The sequence below is a fragment of the Mustela putorius genome, unplaced genomic scaffold, assembly GCF_011764305.1.
Source record: "Mustela putorius furo isolate JIRA1106 unplaced genomic scaffold, ASM1176430v1.1 tig00003834_pilon_pilon_pilon, whole genome shotgun sequence".
In the NCBI taxonomy this organism is placed as follows: domain Eukaryota; kingdom Metazoa; phylum Chordata; class Mammalia; order Carnivora; family Mustelidae; genus Mustela; species Mustela putorius.
Genome location: NW_025421987.1, coordinates 47,759,880 through 47,775,003, shown reverse-complemented (window position 1 = coordinate 47,775,003; position 15,124 = coordinate 47,759,880). Strand labels below are relative to the sequence as shown.

The following is a 15,124-nucleotide window of genomic DNA, read 5'->3' as shown; positions in this document are numbered from 1 at the left end:
CCTACATATATTATAGCAAAACCAGAGGACAACAGAGAGATGTTAAAAACAGCAGAGAGAAAAGACAGATTTTCACAGAAGGAAGCCAATTAGCCTAACATCTGACTTCTCCGTAGCAATAGTGGAAGTCTGAAGCTCTTAGAACAGTAACCTCAAAATGCAGAGACAAAGTAACTGTCATTTTAGAATTATTTACTCAAGAAAATCTCTCATTTATGAATAAAAGAAGTTAAAAGACCTTTTCATTTAAACAAGAGCTGAGACAGTTTTCTACCAATAGACCGTAACTAAAGAAGCTTCACATTCTGTATTTCAAGCGGAAAAGTAGCGGTTGCTGGATAAAGGACTGAGCTACAGGAGGAAACCCTGAGCAAAGATCCTGGTTCTAAGAGCTGAAGGACTCATGGGCCCTTGTGTCGTTTAGAAACAGGGTGAAGATATTATTAAGCTGTATAAGATGCTTAAGTAAATGAAGATGTTAAGTTCAGGGCAACCATTAGAGTCTTTAACTTCCAAAACAGGGGAGAGAAAACATGAAATGAGAAAGAAGTTCATTCCAAAGGAGGGCAAGAAAAGAGAAAAGGAGAAACATTTTTTTAAAAAAAAAGGCAAGACCAAAAAAAAAAAAAAGTGCGCCAAATAAGATGGTAAAATTATATTTTGATCTATGTGTAATCAATATAAATGCAAATGAATCAGATCATTAGTGAGAAGACAAAGCATGTTAGACTGGACAATAAATCCAATATATGCTGTTTATAAGACACATTTCCAACAAAAATAAGAACACAGGACATTTGAGACTAAAAGGATAGAAAAAGATATTGGAACCAAATGTTGGTTGAAAGAAAACGAACATAGTTTTATTGATATTAGGGAAAAGTAGATTTTAGGAAGAAAGCATTACTAAAAATAGTTGCTATGTAATGATAAAAAGTACACTTTATCAGGAAGGTATAATAACTGTAAACTTGTATGTACAGAAAAATATATAAAGCAAAAACTAGGTAAACAAAAACTAATATATCTACAAAGTTACTATTACAGTAGGAGATTCTTAACACATCTCTTTGTATAGTTGAGAGATTAACTGTCAGTTGGAGAAAGATGGAAAAATGGGATATAGAAGATTTGAAAAATAATTAATAGGTTATCTAATGGATAAATAGGGAACAAGTACATTCAGCAACTGGGGAAAATGTATTTTTTAAGCAAAAATGGACACAGGGAAAAGAAAAACCCAGAATTGCCAAATAATCATTAAAGAAACTTAATTGGTTGTTAAAAGTCTTCCTAATGGGGGGGCATTCTTGGGGAAAACAGGCCCAGATTGTTTTTCTCCATGCGTGCCAACAAACATTTGAGGAACAAATGATACCAAACACTATACAGATTCTTCCAGAGAAAAACAGAGATTGTTCCACAATTGATTTTTTTTTAAAGATTTTATTTATTTACTTGGCAGATAGAGAGATCATAAGTAGGCAGAGAGGCAGTCAGAGAAAGAGGGGGAAGCAGGCTTCCTCCTGAGCAGAGAGCCCGATGCAGGGCTCGATCCCAGAATCCTGGGATCATGACCTGAGTGGAAGGCAGAAGTTTAACCCACTGAGCCACACAGGTGCCCCTCCACAACTGATTTTATTTATTTATTTATTTATTTATTTTTAAAGATTTTATTTATTTATCAGAGAGAGAGAGGGGGTGAGAGCGAGCACAGGCAGACAGAATGGCAGGCAGAGGCAGAGGGAGAAGCAGGCTCCCTGCCGAGCAAGGAGCCCGATGTGGGACTCGATTCCAGGACGCTGGGATCATGACCTGAGCCCAAGGCAGCTGCTTAACCAACTGAGCCACCCAGGCGTCCCCATAACTGATTTTATAAAGCTAGTATAAATACACACCAAAACAAGGTAAGGACAGAATCCCCCCCCAAAAAAGAATATTAAAGATTGATCTTACTTACGAATGTGATGAAAAACAAATCTTAAAAGAAAAAATATTAGGAAGTCAAATCTAACAATGTATAAAAAAGACGCTCTAACCAGGAATTTGAGGTTGGTTTGAACTTAGAAAATATATTACTAGATTAAAGTGTGACTTGCAGATTTAATTTTTGGAGGGGGGTTGGAAACATTAATTATTCAAGAATACCTTTTCTTAAAAAGCTTGAATAAAAAATTTGGGGGTGCCTGGGTGGCTCAGTCAGATGGGAAATCCAGTCTTAATCTCAGGGTTGTGAGTTCAAGTAGGCTCCATGCCCAGCTTGGAGCCTTAAAAGAAAAGGTTGCATTTCTTAAATACTTAAAAAAAAAAAAAGTTTGTATTTTTAGAAAGATTATTTTCATAGCAACTAAAAAGATATTAAAAAATAAATCTAATACTTCTATATAAAGCCTCAATGGAGAAAATTGTAAGACCTTACTCAAAGGTATGTTAAAAGACCTCAATAAATGGAGTTAGTTATATACTTTCTCATGAATAGGAAGAATTAGTGTCATTTAAAAATAACAAAATCCGTTTTTCATTAGCCATGACAGCCTGATTCTAAAATTCATGAAATTGCAAGGGGGTGGGGGAAGGAGAGGACACGAAGGCAGCTCTGAAGGAGAACCTGGCAGGAGGATTTGCCTTACATGATGAAGTCATTTCGGAAAGCCGTCATAATTGAGACAAGGTGGTTTTAATAGAGATAGACCAACAGACTAATGACGACAACAAAGGGAGGCCAGAAACGTTTCCACACGGTCTGCAGATGAGGCACATCACAGAGACCCACATGTCCATTGGTAAGAAAATGGCCCACTGAAAAATGAGGCAGGGATAAGTCTTACTCTTTTTTTTTTTTTTAACATTTTATTTATTTGACAGAGAGAAACCACAACTAGGCAGAGAGTCAGGCAGAGAGAGAGGAGGAAGCAGGCTCCCTGCTGAGCAGAGATTCCCCAGCGGGGCTCCATCCCAGGACCCTGGGATCATGACCTGAGCTGAAGGCAGAGGGTTTAACCCACTGAGCCACCCAGGTGCCCCATAAGTCTTACTCTTATGGGTAAAATGAATCGTATCACACAAAAATCAACTACAGATGCATTGGAAACTTAAATGATAATTTCTACTCATCAAAATACACCTTCAAGAGAGGGAAAAGAGAAGATACAAAACAGAAACTGGTATCTGTCACATATTTGACAAAGACCCCCGGGTCCAGGATTTCTGACAAGGAATCAGATTAGTTCTTCCCAAGATTAGTCCATTGAAATGGCATTAGATGGTCAAGGGGTCCTTCAATAAAAGTTGAAGACAGTTGGGACAAGTGGTGAAGAGGTCAGGAGAGGTTTTTCGGAGGAGATTGTGCCTCTTGAAGCTTAGTCTTGAAGGGCTGGTGTTGGTCACAGGCGGAAGGGAGGACAGAGTCATTCCAAGTTAGAAGGAGTTCCGCAAATAGAGGTACACAGGGGAGGTATGTGCTGTTCTGTAACCCAAACCCCTGGGGTCTAGGGGGAGAGAGAGGAGGCAGGAGCACTGAACAGGGTTCCACATCCTGCAGACGCAGGAACCTTTTGGGTGCGTTTAGGCCGGAAATGATGGGACCATTGCCTTAGAATCTCCATCCTTGACAAGATGAGCAAGAGAGTCCGGTTAGAAGGCTGCGGCAGGGGGTCCCAGTGAAGTTGAGGAGGCAGGAAAGAATGGTAGAGATGGACAGGAGGTGGATTAAGAAATGCTCAGGGTGCAAGATTGGCAGGACATGGTGGTTGACTGGCCGTAGAGATGAAGATGAGGAAGGCTGGATGACAAAGCAACGACCACTAACACAGCTAGCTCTGTAAGACCAAACAGCCTCCTCCATCCCTTCCCGGGACCTGCCAGCATGGAATGAACCCGCGTGCGAGTTCCTCTTGCCTTTCTAGTGATGTGTAACATTAATTTGCAGATGCACCACATGGCTCTCAGAACATTTATGGCTCTGTGATTCTGTCACATTCATGCCTAAAGCTCAGTAGCAATGTAACAAAAATATGTCTTTGTTACTAAAATACTCTTCCTTGAGAAAAGTCAACTTCCAATTTAACGCTCCCAAGATTAGTTCATAGAAAAGGCATTCGATGATGACTGTAATTATAACACTTGCCCAGAAGGCTGACCTGATTAGGTCTTGAGGTTTCCTTTGCCGATTACAATAAGGGCTTTTTGTAATTTTATCATTTAAACAAGTTTAACATACTTTATTGTAGTTGGGAATTGTGTTTCATGCACATTGTTTGTATTTATTTAATGGAATGTGTTTTCAAAAGCAAGACAGAATTTTTTTTTAATTTTTAAATTTTTTAATTAACATATAATGTATTAGTCGTCCCAGGGGTACAGGTCTGTGAATCGCCAGGTTTATACACTTCATAGCACTCACCATAGCACATACCTTCCCCAGTGTCCATAACCCAACCACCCTCTCCCGACACCCCTCCCCCCGTAACCCTCAGTTTGTTTTGTGAGATTAAGAGTCCTATGGTTTGTCTCCCTCCCAATCCCATCTTGTTTCATTTATTCTTTTCCTACCCACCAAACCCCCCACACTGCATCTCCACTTCCTCATATCAGGGAGATCATATGATAGTTGTCTTTCTCCAACTGACTTATTTCGCTAAGCACAATACCCTCTAGTTCCATCCACGTTGTCGCAAAAGGCAAGATTTCATTTCTTTTGATGGCTGCATAGTATTCCGTTGTGTATATACACATCTTCTTTATCCATTCATCTGTTGATGGACATCTAGGTTCTTTCCATAGTTTGGCTATTGTGGACATTGCTGCTATAAACATTCAGGTGCATGTGCCCCTTCGAATCACTATGGTTGTATCTTTAGGGTAAATACCCAGTGCAATTGCTGGGTCATAGGGTATCTCTATTTTCAACTTTTTGAAGAATCTCCATGCTGTTTTCCAGTGTGGCTACACCAGCTTGCATTCCCACCAACAGTGTAAGAGGGTCCCCCTTTCTCCGCATCCTCGCCAGCATCTGTCATTTCCTGTCTTGTTAATTTTAGCCATTCTGACTGGTGTGAGGTGGTATCTCATTGTGGTTTTGATTTGTATTTCCCCGCTGCCGAGTGATGTGGAGCACTTTGTCATGAAGACAGAATATTTCTGATAAAGGCTTGATTCTCAATGATCTCAATCACTTTCATGACAAGGATGCTAACTATAGGTCACAAAGCTCACTCTTAGGTTTGTCCCATCCCTTGGCTCAGGAGGTAGTAGACTTCATGGCAGAAAAGATCCTGCAGTTTTTCTAGCTGGTTTGGTCAAATTCAGATCTACCTCCTTCACCGACACACACACACAGACATTCCTACTCAAAGTAGCTGTCAGGTGTTGGGGGGATGCAGTGCCTCCTTATTTGCTGTCCATAATGCCTGAGAAGTCGTTTGACTGAGAAGATGCCTCAAAAAACTTTAGTCAAGCCGCCAGTTAACTCTGTTAAATAACCTGTTCAGGTTTTGTTCCCCCCCCCCCCACTTTTCAATTAACTAGTCTTTAAATAGAATTAGCCACATAGCATTTTTAAACCATTGCTTAAATTATAATAGAAAAAGTTCAAATGAAACTCTTTTATGTAATAGTTATCCCCTAAGACTTACAAGTGCTTCTGAGCCTCAGTTATCATCACCAGTAAATCTTTAGTGCCAGCTAATCAGCAAGCCCCCAAAATAGCTTTAAAATTAGAGTTCTTCATGATGTTGTTCATAACTACCAAAGCAATCACTTTCTCCTTCACAGCATTCTGCCACTGAGATTATAAACAGAAATGTTTCCATTTGGGGCATGCACCAGAGGTCTCATTAAATATGAAATGGAAGTCATGGCTTTTTTATCCCCTAGTGACCAGCCCACTGAGATGATCCCTCTGGCTGAGTCTTTGTGGGGTGTAAGAATTTGTTCATCAGATTTCTCCATCTGACTCTCTTGGGCCAGTATCCCTAGCTTCCTGGCCAGCTTAGGTCCAGACTCTTTGTCAAAAGCAGCAGTGTGGTTCCCAGGTCAGACCAAAAACTGAGGTGCTCGTGAGGAACCAGGCACAGCTTCCATGTTTACATTGGTCCCAAGGTCTACCTGGTCCTATGTTCAAATCCTGCATCCCCCACATATACTAGCTGTAGGGCCTCGGGCAAATCACTTGGAACTCTGAAGTTCAGTTGTCTTTTTGTTAAGAAAGGGATAACAATAGAGTTGCTGTGAAGGTGGAATTCGAGAGTTTGCATAAAGCCTAGTGCTGAGCTGAACAAACACTCAGGAAATGTTAGCTAAGTAGCATTAATACTGAGCAGATTGAGACTTTTGCCTTTTGAAGTATTCCACATTTAAGTTTACACATACCGTAATCTATTGTCAGAAATGAATGGAGAGCAGAAGTCTACATTTCAGAGAGGTGCCACTTTAAAAAAAATTTTTTTTAATGCTTTTCTTCTTTTAGGCCAATTGTATCTGAGAGAAATGAACTTCTCATTCAGTTTTTATCAGACTTAAGTTTAACTGCAGATGGGTTTATTGGTCACTACAAATTCAGGCCAAAAAAACTGCCTACAACTACAGCATCACCTGTTACCACCACGTTCCCTGTAACTACAGGTGAGTTTTTCTGTTTTGATGTTTGCACACACACTTCAGGAGTATAAGAAAAATTCTTTTGAAACAGAAAAAAAAAGTAAAGATACTTGAAACTAAATTAAATAAGATGAAAACCTATCTAAGGGGGACGCCTGGGTGGCTCAGTTGGTTAAGCAGCTGCCTTGGGCTCAGGTCATGATCCCAGCGTCCTGGAATCGAGTCCCACATCGGGCTCCTTGCTCGGCAGGGAGCCTGCTTCTCCCTCTGCCTCTGCCTGCCATTCTGTCTGCCTGTGCTCGCTCTCTCTCCCTCTTTCTCTGATAAATAAATAAATAATCTAAAAAAAAAAATACCAAACTTATCTAAGGGAATAATATGACTCCATTAATGGAAGAAAAGTATAAGGTATAAGTGTGTAGAAGCTAATAATTTTCAAATGTCATCTAAGAAAATTATGACCACTTAAAAAAATTAGGAACCCTGACATAGGCATAGATCATTATAAGCCCAGTTTTTCTTTTTCTGGTACTTAAAAAATTATGACTTTATTACATAGAATTGTAGTATTTTAGATTAAAGTTCTAGGGTCTTGATACCTATTTTCCCATCTGCCAGTTTTTTGGGTTTTTGTTTTTATTTTGCTTCCCTCTGAAATGTGTTGTGCAAAATACATTTTTTTCTTTCAAAATGGGGTTAATCAAACAGAAATACTCAATGGGTTATAGTAGCTAGTTGGGAAACTCTGGAGCATGATCTAAGAAACGGAGCGGCAAGAGTGGAACCCCATGCTGAGTCCCTACAGCCTGTCAGCTCCACCCAGTGAGATTTCAGGCATCAGATCTCAAAATCTAAATCTGGAGAAAGAAAAAGGTGGGAATGAAAGATCTAAAGTTAGGATACATGACAGGTTGAAAATGAGCCCAGCTTTATTGCCCACCATTTTCTGCTTGCACCCGAAGTCGGCCTGACTTGAGTACAGGCGCTTCTACAAAGGGCTGTTTCTTCTGACACTCCACAAGTCTGCCATCTTGTGGCCTAGAGATGTACTGCCTTACTTTGAAGCCCTATTTCTTGTTTCTCCAGCTCGTCTCTGGGGACTCTGTTGTCCTTATTCCTTTCAGTGAATTAAATGGCTCCCTAGATTTTTATCTTCAGTCCTAAACTTCTCTGAAATTGCAAACATCAATTTAGGATTATCTCCTAGGGTTTTGTGACTGCTAACCATTTAAATTAAATTAAATTAAAACACACATTTAAATTAAATTAAAACACACCAAACTCAACTTATTTTGATCACACTATTTTCTGCTTTAAATCAGCTTCTCCGCGGCTTCCCCAAGCATGCCCACAGCATTAGCAGCCACACTCTTAGATCATCCTTGAGCTCCTCTCGCCTGCCTCCCCACTGCATGGCCCCCTCCGCACACAAAGCAGATCATGTCTCCCACTGGAATTCATTGTCTGCACCTGTGCTATCCAATACCATAGCCACTGTTGGACACTTGAAATGTGGCTAGTGATGCAGAAGAACTGAATTTTAATTTAATTAATTAAGAAGCCTCATGTGGCTAGTGGCTATCAGAATGGGCAGTACAGGCATCAAGTTTCTTCATGCCATGTATAAGACCCTTCATACGTTGTGCTTAGCTTCTCTCTCTAGCTCCATCGTTAGGTCCTACTACCTCTCTCCTTATGCTTCTAAGTATTTTAGAGTGTTAGAATTCTGTCCTAAGCGTGGGGATTTTTTAGAGTATTGGGATTTTTTCCTAATTTGGGGGGAAACTGTCGATGGAGTTAGGCAAAGTTCAGGATTAGATTCTCACTCTTTGAAGATCAGTCTGGTCAGTGTGAGTGAATGGATGGGAGGGTCAGGAGGCCACAGGTTCTTGTGGTTATCCAGGGAAACTGTGCTGAAATACAGAGTCAAGAAATGCTGGCTGTTGTACAAGGCAGGGGCCTTGGGAGATACTGACAAGTCTTTCATTGATGATTCATTGGATTAGGGAGATAAGGGGGGTGTCAAGAATGCTTCCCAAGTCTCTGGCTTGCTCTGTTCCAAGGATAATGAGACCATCATTGAAGCAGAGAACTGGGTTTAAGGCTCTAGTCATTAGTTAAGCTGCGGCTTGTTGGGCTTGAGTGTGTGACTCTCAAGTGGACTAGTCAAGTCCAGTTTGATCCATGGTCTCCTCCAGAAGAGATTTCTGCAAGAGATTTACATTTGCAGATCATCAGTATATACATGGTTGGCCCAGGAGGAGGTCATCTAGGGAGAGGTTAGGAGAGAAAGGTGGAGAAAGGGCTGGAATTCAATCTCTGGAAGTTCCAGCTTTTTAAAAAGGAAGCTATAATGGCAAAGGAGGCTGAAAAGAGAAGGGCTTGAAGGAGAGGCAGCTTGAATGTCTAAGCTTGAGAGCTTGGTGATGAAGCTCTAGGAGGAAGACATGTGAGCCTGGCACTGAGTGACAGACACAGAGCAGAGGGAAGGTCTGGGAGTGATGGAGCCACAGCACTGAGAGGACCGTGGAGGGGGGGGTGCAGTGAGATGGTTGCAGGTGCACCTGGAGAAGAAGGCTGGGGACCACATGGTACCTAGGGAGTGCAGGGAGAGAGTAGACAGTGAGGTTACAGGGTCAGGGTGCTCTAACGTTGATTTAAAGCCAAGAACGCAGAGATCTACTGAAGGGAGGGGAGGAGCAGGGTGGGACATGCGCCCATTTTGCAGACTGATGTTCCCAAGCTGAGAGGAGCGGTTTCCAGAGCCCACAGAAAGGATGTTCTTTCATCAGACAGAGAGAACCACTAATGCCACTACTTTTTGACTCAGTTAATTAGGTATATTTAGGTGTCCAACTTCTAGAACAATGTTCCCTCTAAATGTTGTCTGAGCTCTGTCTTAAAATATTTATACACACACAGATCCTATTATATGTACTTAACATTAAATTGTAAATATTTTAATAATGTGATTCACCTGAAGTCCTTTTTTGGAGTTAAGTATAGGTACAAATTAAAACCAAATAAATAATAAATTCACAGAAGAGTTCACAAATTCTTGCCCAACAAGTACAATTCTGTTACAGTTGATTTGTTTAGTTCTTCCTTGCATATTGCCACGTGTAAGTGAATAACTAGCAAATATTTTGGAAACTTTGTTCATGATAATGGGAATTAACTACTTTGATTTTGTTAATTCACAGTTTTTCAACCTTGGCAGTGTTTACATTTTAGGCCAGATGATGCTTTGCTGTTGGGGCTGTTTCTTGTAGGACTTTCAGCAGCATCCTTGGTATCTACCCACTAGAGGCCAATAGCGACCCTGTTGGGACAGCCAAAACTATTTCCGGACATGGCAAAATGTCACCCGAGGACAAAAATCACCTTTGCTGGAGAACTACTGTGTTTATCTATTTTGTTTTATTTTTAAATTAGTCAACTTCCCAGTTCTTAAGATCTTTATAGGCAATGACGGGCTCAAAATAAATGTTTAATGACTAGTTACATCTCATTACAGGCATAACACGCTTTACACATGAGCAGTATTTCTACAGAGTCATACTACTGACATTTGGACAGTTGGGTATTTTTAAATGCACCAAGAAAGCTCCCTCCATCCTCAAGGGGGAACACCACTCGATTCCTTTTGTAAAGTGAAGAATTAACATGTATTTCCTGAGTTCATATTTGATGTACTGGGTTTTTCTAAGCTGGGCGCATGGAGACTGCATCTATTTTTGGTTAGTGTTTGTTATATATAAAGGAAGAAGAGAATAGGGCTAAATTTGGGTTATCTTTGATCTCAGGTTTAAAATTCAGCAGAGAGCATTGAGTTACCCTGAGGAAATTAGAGCAGTAGTTAGTAGCATAAAGAATTTCTTTTGAATGTTTTCTAGTTATTTCATTGCAATGACAGCTTGGTGGTCCAGGGAAATAAATAGGAATTTTAAGTAGATGGATTCAGGTCTAAACACCAATTATACTTGAATTCATTTTCCTGAATCTTATGTCTGTCTGCTTTGAATTTAGGTTTAAAACCCACCGTGGCCCTGTGTCAACAAAAGTGTAGACGGACGGGGACTCTGGAGAGCAATTATTGTTCAAGTAACTTTGGTAAGAAATAAAACCCCGGCTTTTCTCTTTAATCAGAAACTTGAGACTGCATTCTTAATCTCAAAGGAACTGCCATGAATGTGATGGTGAAGTGTCAGTTACACTCTTCATTTACCTAAGAAAATATTTTCCTATACCCTGAGGTATGTTGACTAGTGCTGTTCAAAGTGTTGGATTTCACAACTGAGAATAATACATATACAGAAAATGTGCTTTTAATTAACTTAATAATTTGACTCTGGAGTATGATACCGCTCCTCTGTGTGCTCTCAGTGGCTCAGTGATCCTGAAAAACCCTGCACAATTTTTCTCACATATTTTTCATGTCCGAAGCACTTTTTCACATCTGTAATTCCACCTAAGTAAATTAGAAACATATCCAAGCTGGCCTTTCTCAGAAGAAATTCAAGTATTTCTTCTGTCATGTCCTTCCAAAGTACTAAATTAAGACTTGGGAACCTGAAATCTCTTTGGGAATGACTTGTAAGTTGGAACCTAAGGAGATACTACCTAATGATTTAGAATTTCTAAGAGCTTTCTCCAGTTTAAAAAAATGGCACTTCCTGTAAAAAATCACTGAAAAGCAAGAGATACCAAATTTAATTATGTGGGTTTTTTAAAAAAGGGATGTTGAAGAAAATTCTTGTCAGGAAAAGAAAGTTGCTAAAACCTAAGTATGTTACCCCGAATGAACAGTCTCCCGGAAAAGGCTTTGCTTGCCTTTTCCTATCTGAAGTGCAGACGAACTATGTCGTCTGCAAAGGCATGAAGGCACTGAAGAACCCAATGGGCCCTAAATCTTACTGGAGTTGCCATGCCAAAATTCAAATAACAGGCATAAAAATGAAAACAAATTGCTATCCCACCCTGGTTAGTCTTCTGTGAGGTGCTTGAGGCAATCCCCTCCATGTCCTTCGGAGCCCCCTGAGTTCCCTTGGCTATCGACTAACATTTTTCAGTGAACACATCACCAGGAATCAAAGTAGGGCATGATAAAAATTCTCATTTTATGAATTTTGCCTGCTACATAAGAAGTGACTTCTCACCTTAACCTCAAGGGTCTTGTCAGCCAAGTCCAAAACTTGATTTAGTCCACTGTTACTCTCTTACCTGGTAAAATGACCAAATGCTATCCCCAGCGGCCCACTGGTTTTCCGCCTACATTGGTAACAGGAACAGGGCTCTTAAAACAGTCTCCCAACCCAAGTCCTGCACCACATGGAATGGTCACCCACAAAATATCAAAAGCATGCCTTTGAGAAACATAGCATCTTTCCTTGTGGCTCCAAAGTGAGACTCTTTCTTACATCACAATGGAAGAAAGAGAAATTACATAATGAAAAGCAACTGAGTTTTGCTAGGGTTTTTTGGTTGTGTTTTTTTTGTTTTAAAGCAAGAAAATGTTGTTTTACTCAGTTCTATACTTTATTAAATGAGATATACAAGGTAGATAAGAAAGACCCAGAAAAACACAGGTATTTACCAATAATTAGAGATGGGGACCCATAGGATGAACCAAAGTTGAAGGAGAGAGGACAGCTAAAGAGAAAGGGGGAAAGACACAGAGAGGTAGGCACTCAACCATACCAACAGGAAGGCTCATGTCTTAATGGCTTGAACCCCTGCCATGCAACCTCAGTATAGTATTGTGTCTAAAGACTCAAGATCTTATTGAGAATTAAGAGGTAGAGGCTCATAAGTCTCTGCCTTACTTGGTAAATGGTCCCCATGTTGGATAAAACATTGTCAAGAGTCCCCATCTCAGCAGTAGCTCGCAGGGCAGGAGACATTTCGGTTTCTGTCACAGGTAACCTGGGTAACATTATGGCTCCATGGCCTCTTTTTTTCCAACCTGAATTTTGGGGACAAATGCACAGACTCAAATCCGATAGTTCTATTAGGGCCTTCTCTTGAACATTACAACGTTTCCTATCAGAAACTTAGAAGAATGTACAGTGATTTTCAGTTCTGCCTACATTTACCTTCACAGTCTTATTTCCAAATGTCTTCTTCGGCAGTATTGGCTGGCACCGTGATCACAACTGTCACCCGGGGTGGAAGCTTGCATGCCACTGTCTCGATCATCAACATCTACAAGGAGGGAAATCTGGCAATTCAGCAGGCTGGCAAGAACATGAGTGCCAAGATCACTGTGGTCTGCAAGCAGTGCCCTCTCCTCAGGAGAGGTAAGGAGGAAAACTTTAGTCTTTCTTGGAGGGGAGCTCAGGGACAGAGAAGGGAACGAGAGAAAGTCTGAGCAAGTCACGGATATTTCCACGCCCTGGCTGGGCAAGGGAACTAAAATCAAGCTTCATCTGTTGGCCACTTCTGGTGTAGAAGGCAGGCCTTGGAGTCAGGCAGAATAGGGCTCTGGTCCCAGTTCTTGTAACTTGGGGCAGAAGATGAGATAGTGAAAGTGATAAAAGGGTTCAAGAATCATTTGAAGCTGGATCAACAAGGAACAAACACAGAAGGAGCAGTTCGGGGGAAAGAGAGTTTCTTTTTGCGCTTAAAGTTCCAATACAGTTTTAGAGGAAAATATCCAGCAAGGGGCAGGAAATTTGGAGCTGACATTCAGAAGACAGAGATATATATGGGCTAGAATTAAAGATTTGGGAATCATTTTCAGACACAGAATCATTAAATCCACACATGGAAATCAGATTAGGAGAAATTATGGAAAAAGGAAAGTTAAAAAAAGGAAAAAGTCCAGAGCCCGAGGTACATGATTTTTTTTTTTTTTAACAAGTTCTTTAACTTATAAAAGTAGTGTATGGTCTATGGTTTTTAAAGAGTTTAAGTAAGTAGGGATATAAAATTAAAAGTGAAACCTTTTCCCTTTCCCCAGAGATACTGTGAACGTTCCTTCTAGAAAGTTCTATCTACAGAAAGCACCCACATACACACTCAAATGAGATTGTGCTATAAAATTCTACTGCAGCTTCCCTCACATGATGTGTACAGATATCTTTCCACAAATAGCACCTATAGATAGATCTCTCTCTGGAATGGTGATAATGCCTGGTATTCTCTTGTGTGATATACCATGATTTCTCTATCCAATCTCGGCTCATTCCTTTCCTCAGTCTTGTTACAATAACCAAACCACAACACACACACACACACACACACACACACACACACACACACCAGAGAGAGCAAAGAACATCCACTTCCAGAAAGCTTTACTGTGCATTCAGACTGTTCAGAAAAGTCTGGAGGCTAGCAGCAGAATGTTGATTCTTCAGAGAGAAAGACTCTGTAAGAGATAACACTTCTCCCCAGAACTGCCAGGAGAAGCAAGTAACATACATGGAGATACTTACTGGAGGGTCTCCTCACAATGCTAGCAGCCGAGCCTTGAGGAGGGGCCCCCCATGCACAGTCCTCCACACTTGCACAGGCTCAAGATCACTACAGGACAATGTTAGCCCATGGAGGAAGGCTTATAACAGAGAAAAAGGATACACATGTTTCTCTTATGACACACAGGAGAAAGGGAGAGTGAAGGAGACTGTAATACACGCTTGCTTTATGACATTTTTCTCAGACAAGGTAGGTCTTCAGAGTTGAACCCGACATACCTCAGCTTGAGCCCCAGTCTAGGCCTAACTTAGCCAGACACACTGTGATACAAAAAAGTGTCCATCTGGGACGCCTGGGTGGCTCAGTTGGTTAAGCAGCTGCCTTCAGCTCAGGTCATGATCCCAGAGTCCTGGGATCGAGTCCCACATCGGGCTCCTTGCTCGGCAGGGAGCCTGCTTCTCCCTCTGCCTCTGCCTGCCATTCTGTCTGCCTGTGCTCGCTCTCTCTCCCTCTCTCTGACAAATAAATAAAATTAAAAAAAAAAAAGTGTCCATCTGATAGAAGTACTTTTTCATAACTATTTGTTGCAAGGAACTGTGAGAATGCAAAGAAATAGATGATGCAACTTTGTCCTCAAGGAACGAACGTAGTATAAATGCTCAAGGTGTTGAGAAGAGTTCAAGTCGACCACAGGAGCAGAAGCCAGTGGCCCATTAGTTGCCAAAGGCCTGGGAATCCAGAAGTGTTCTGAGAGGATGAGAGGCCATCTGAGGATGACGTGTCAGGGAGCACTGCGGCCCCTCAAGGAAGGACAATCTTTCACATAAACACAGGGTGTCATACACAGCAGACACTCAGTAAATGCCCCAGACCCAGGGCACAACAGAGCAGGACATGACAGGATCTCACCATTCCACCCATCTTCCTAGTGTTGGCAGAGCTGGAACATGTAACTTAGTTGAATTTAGATTTTTTTTTTTCTGATGAGAGGCTTAAACCTGATTTTATCCTGAATAGACAAAATGTGTAGTTTTATCATTTACAGATCATTTATCTAGAGGTAGGTTATAGTCTAAATTTTATCAAAACAATACACATAGAGGGGACC

General features: G+C 40.9%; 1 protein-coding gene across 1 annotated transcript in view; it reads left to right on the top strand.

The window, feature by feature from the left end:
• The window catches only part of PCOLCE2 (procollagen C-endopeptidase enhancer 2), a 65,691-nt gene that overhangs the window by 49,516 nt on the left and 1,051 nt on the right, over window positions 1-15,124 (top strand). Inside the window, exons 6-8 of the mRNA XM_004754472.3 lie at window positions 6,467-6,621; window positions 10,627-10,710; window positions 12,729-12,896. Coding sequence (XP_004754529.1) covers window positions 6,467-6,621; window positions 10,627-10,710; window positions 12,729-12,896 — 407 coding nt within the window. The remainder of the gene's footprint in view (window positions 1-6,466; window positions 6,622-10,626; window positions 10,711-12,728; window positions 12,897-15,124) is intronic.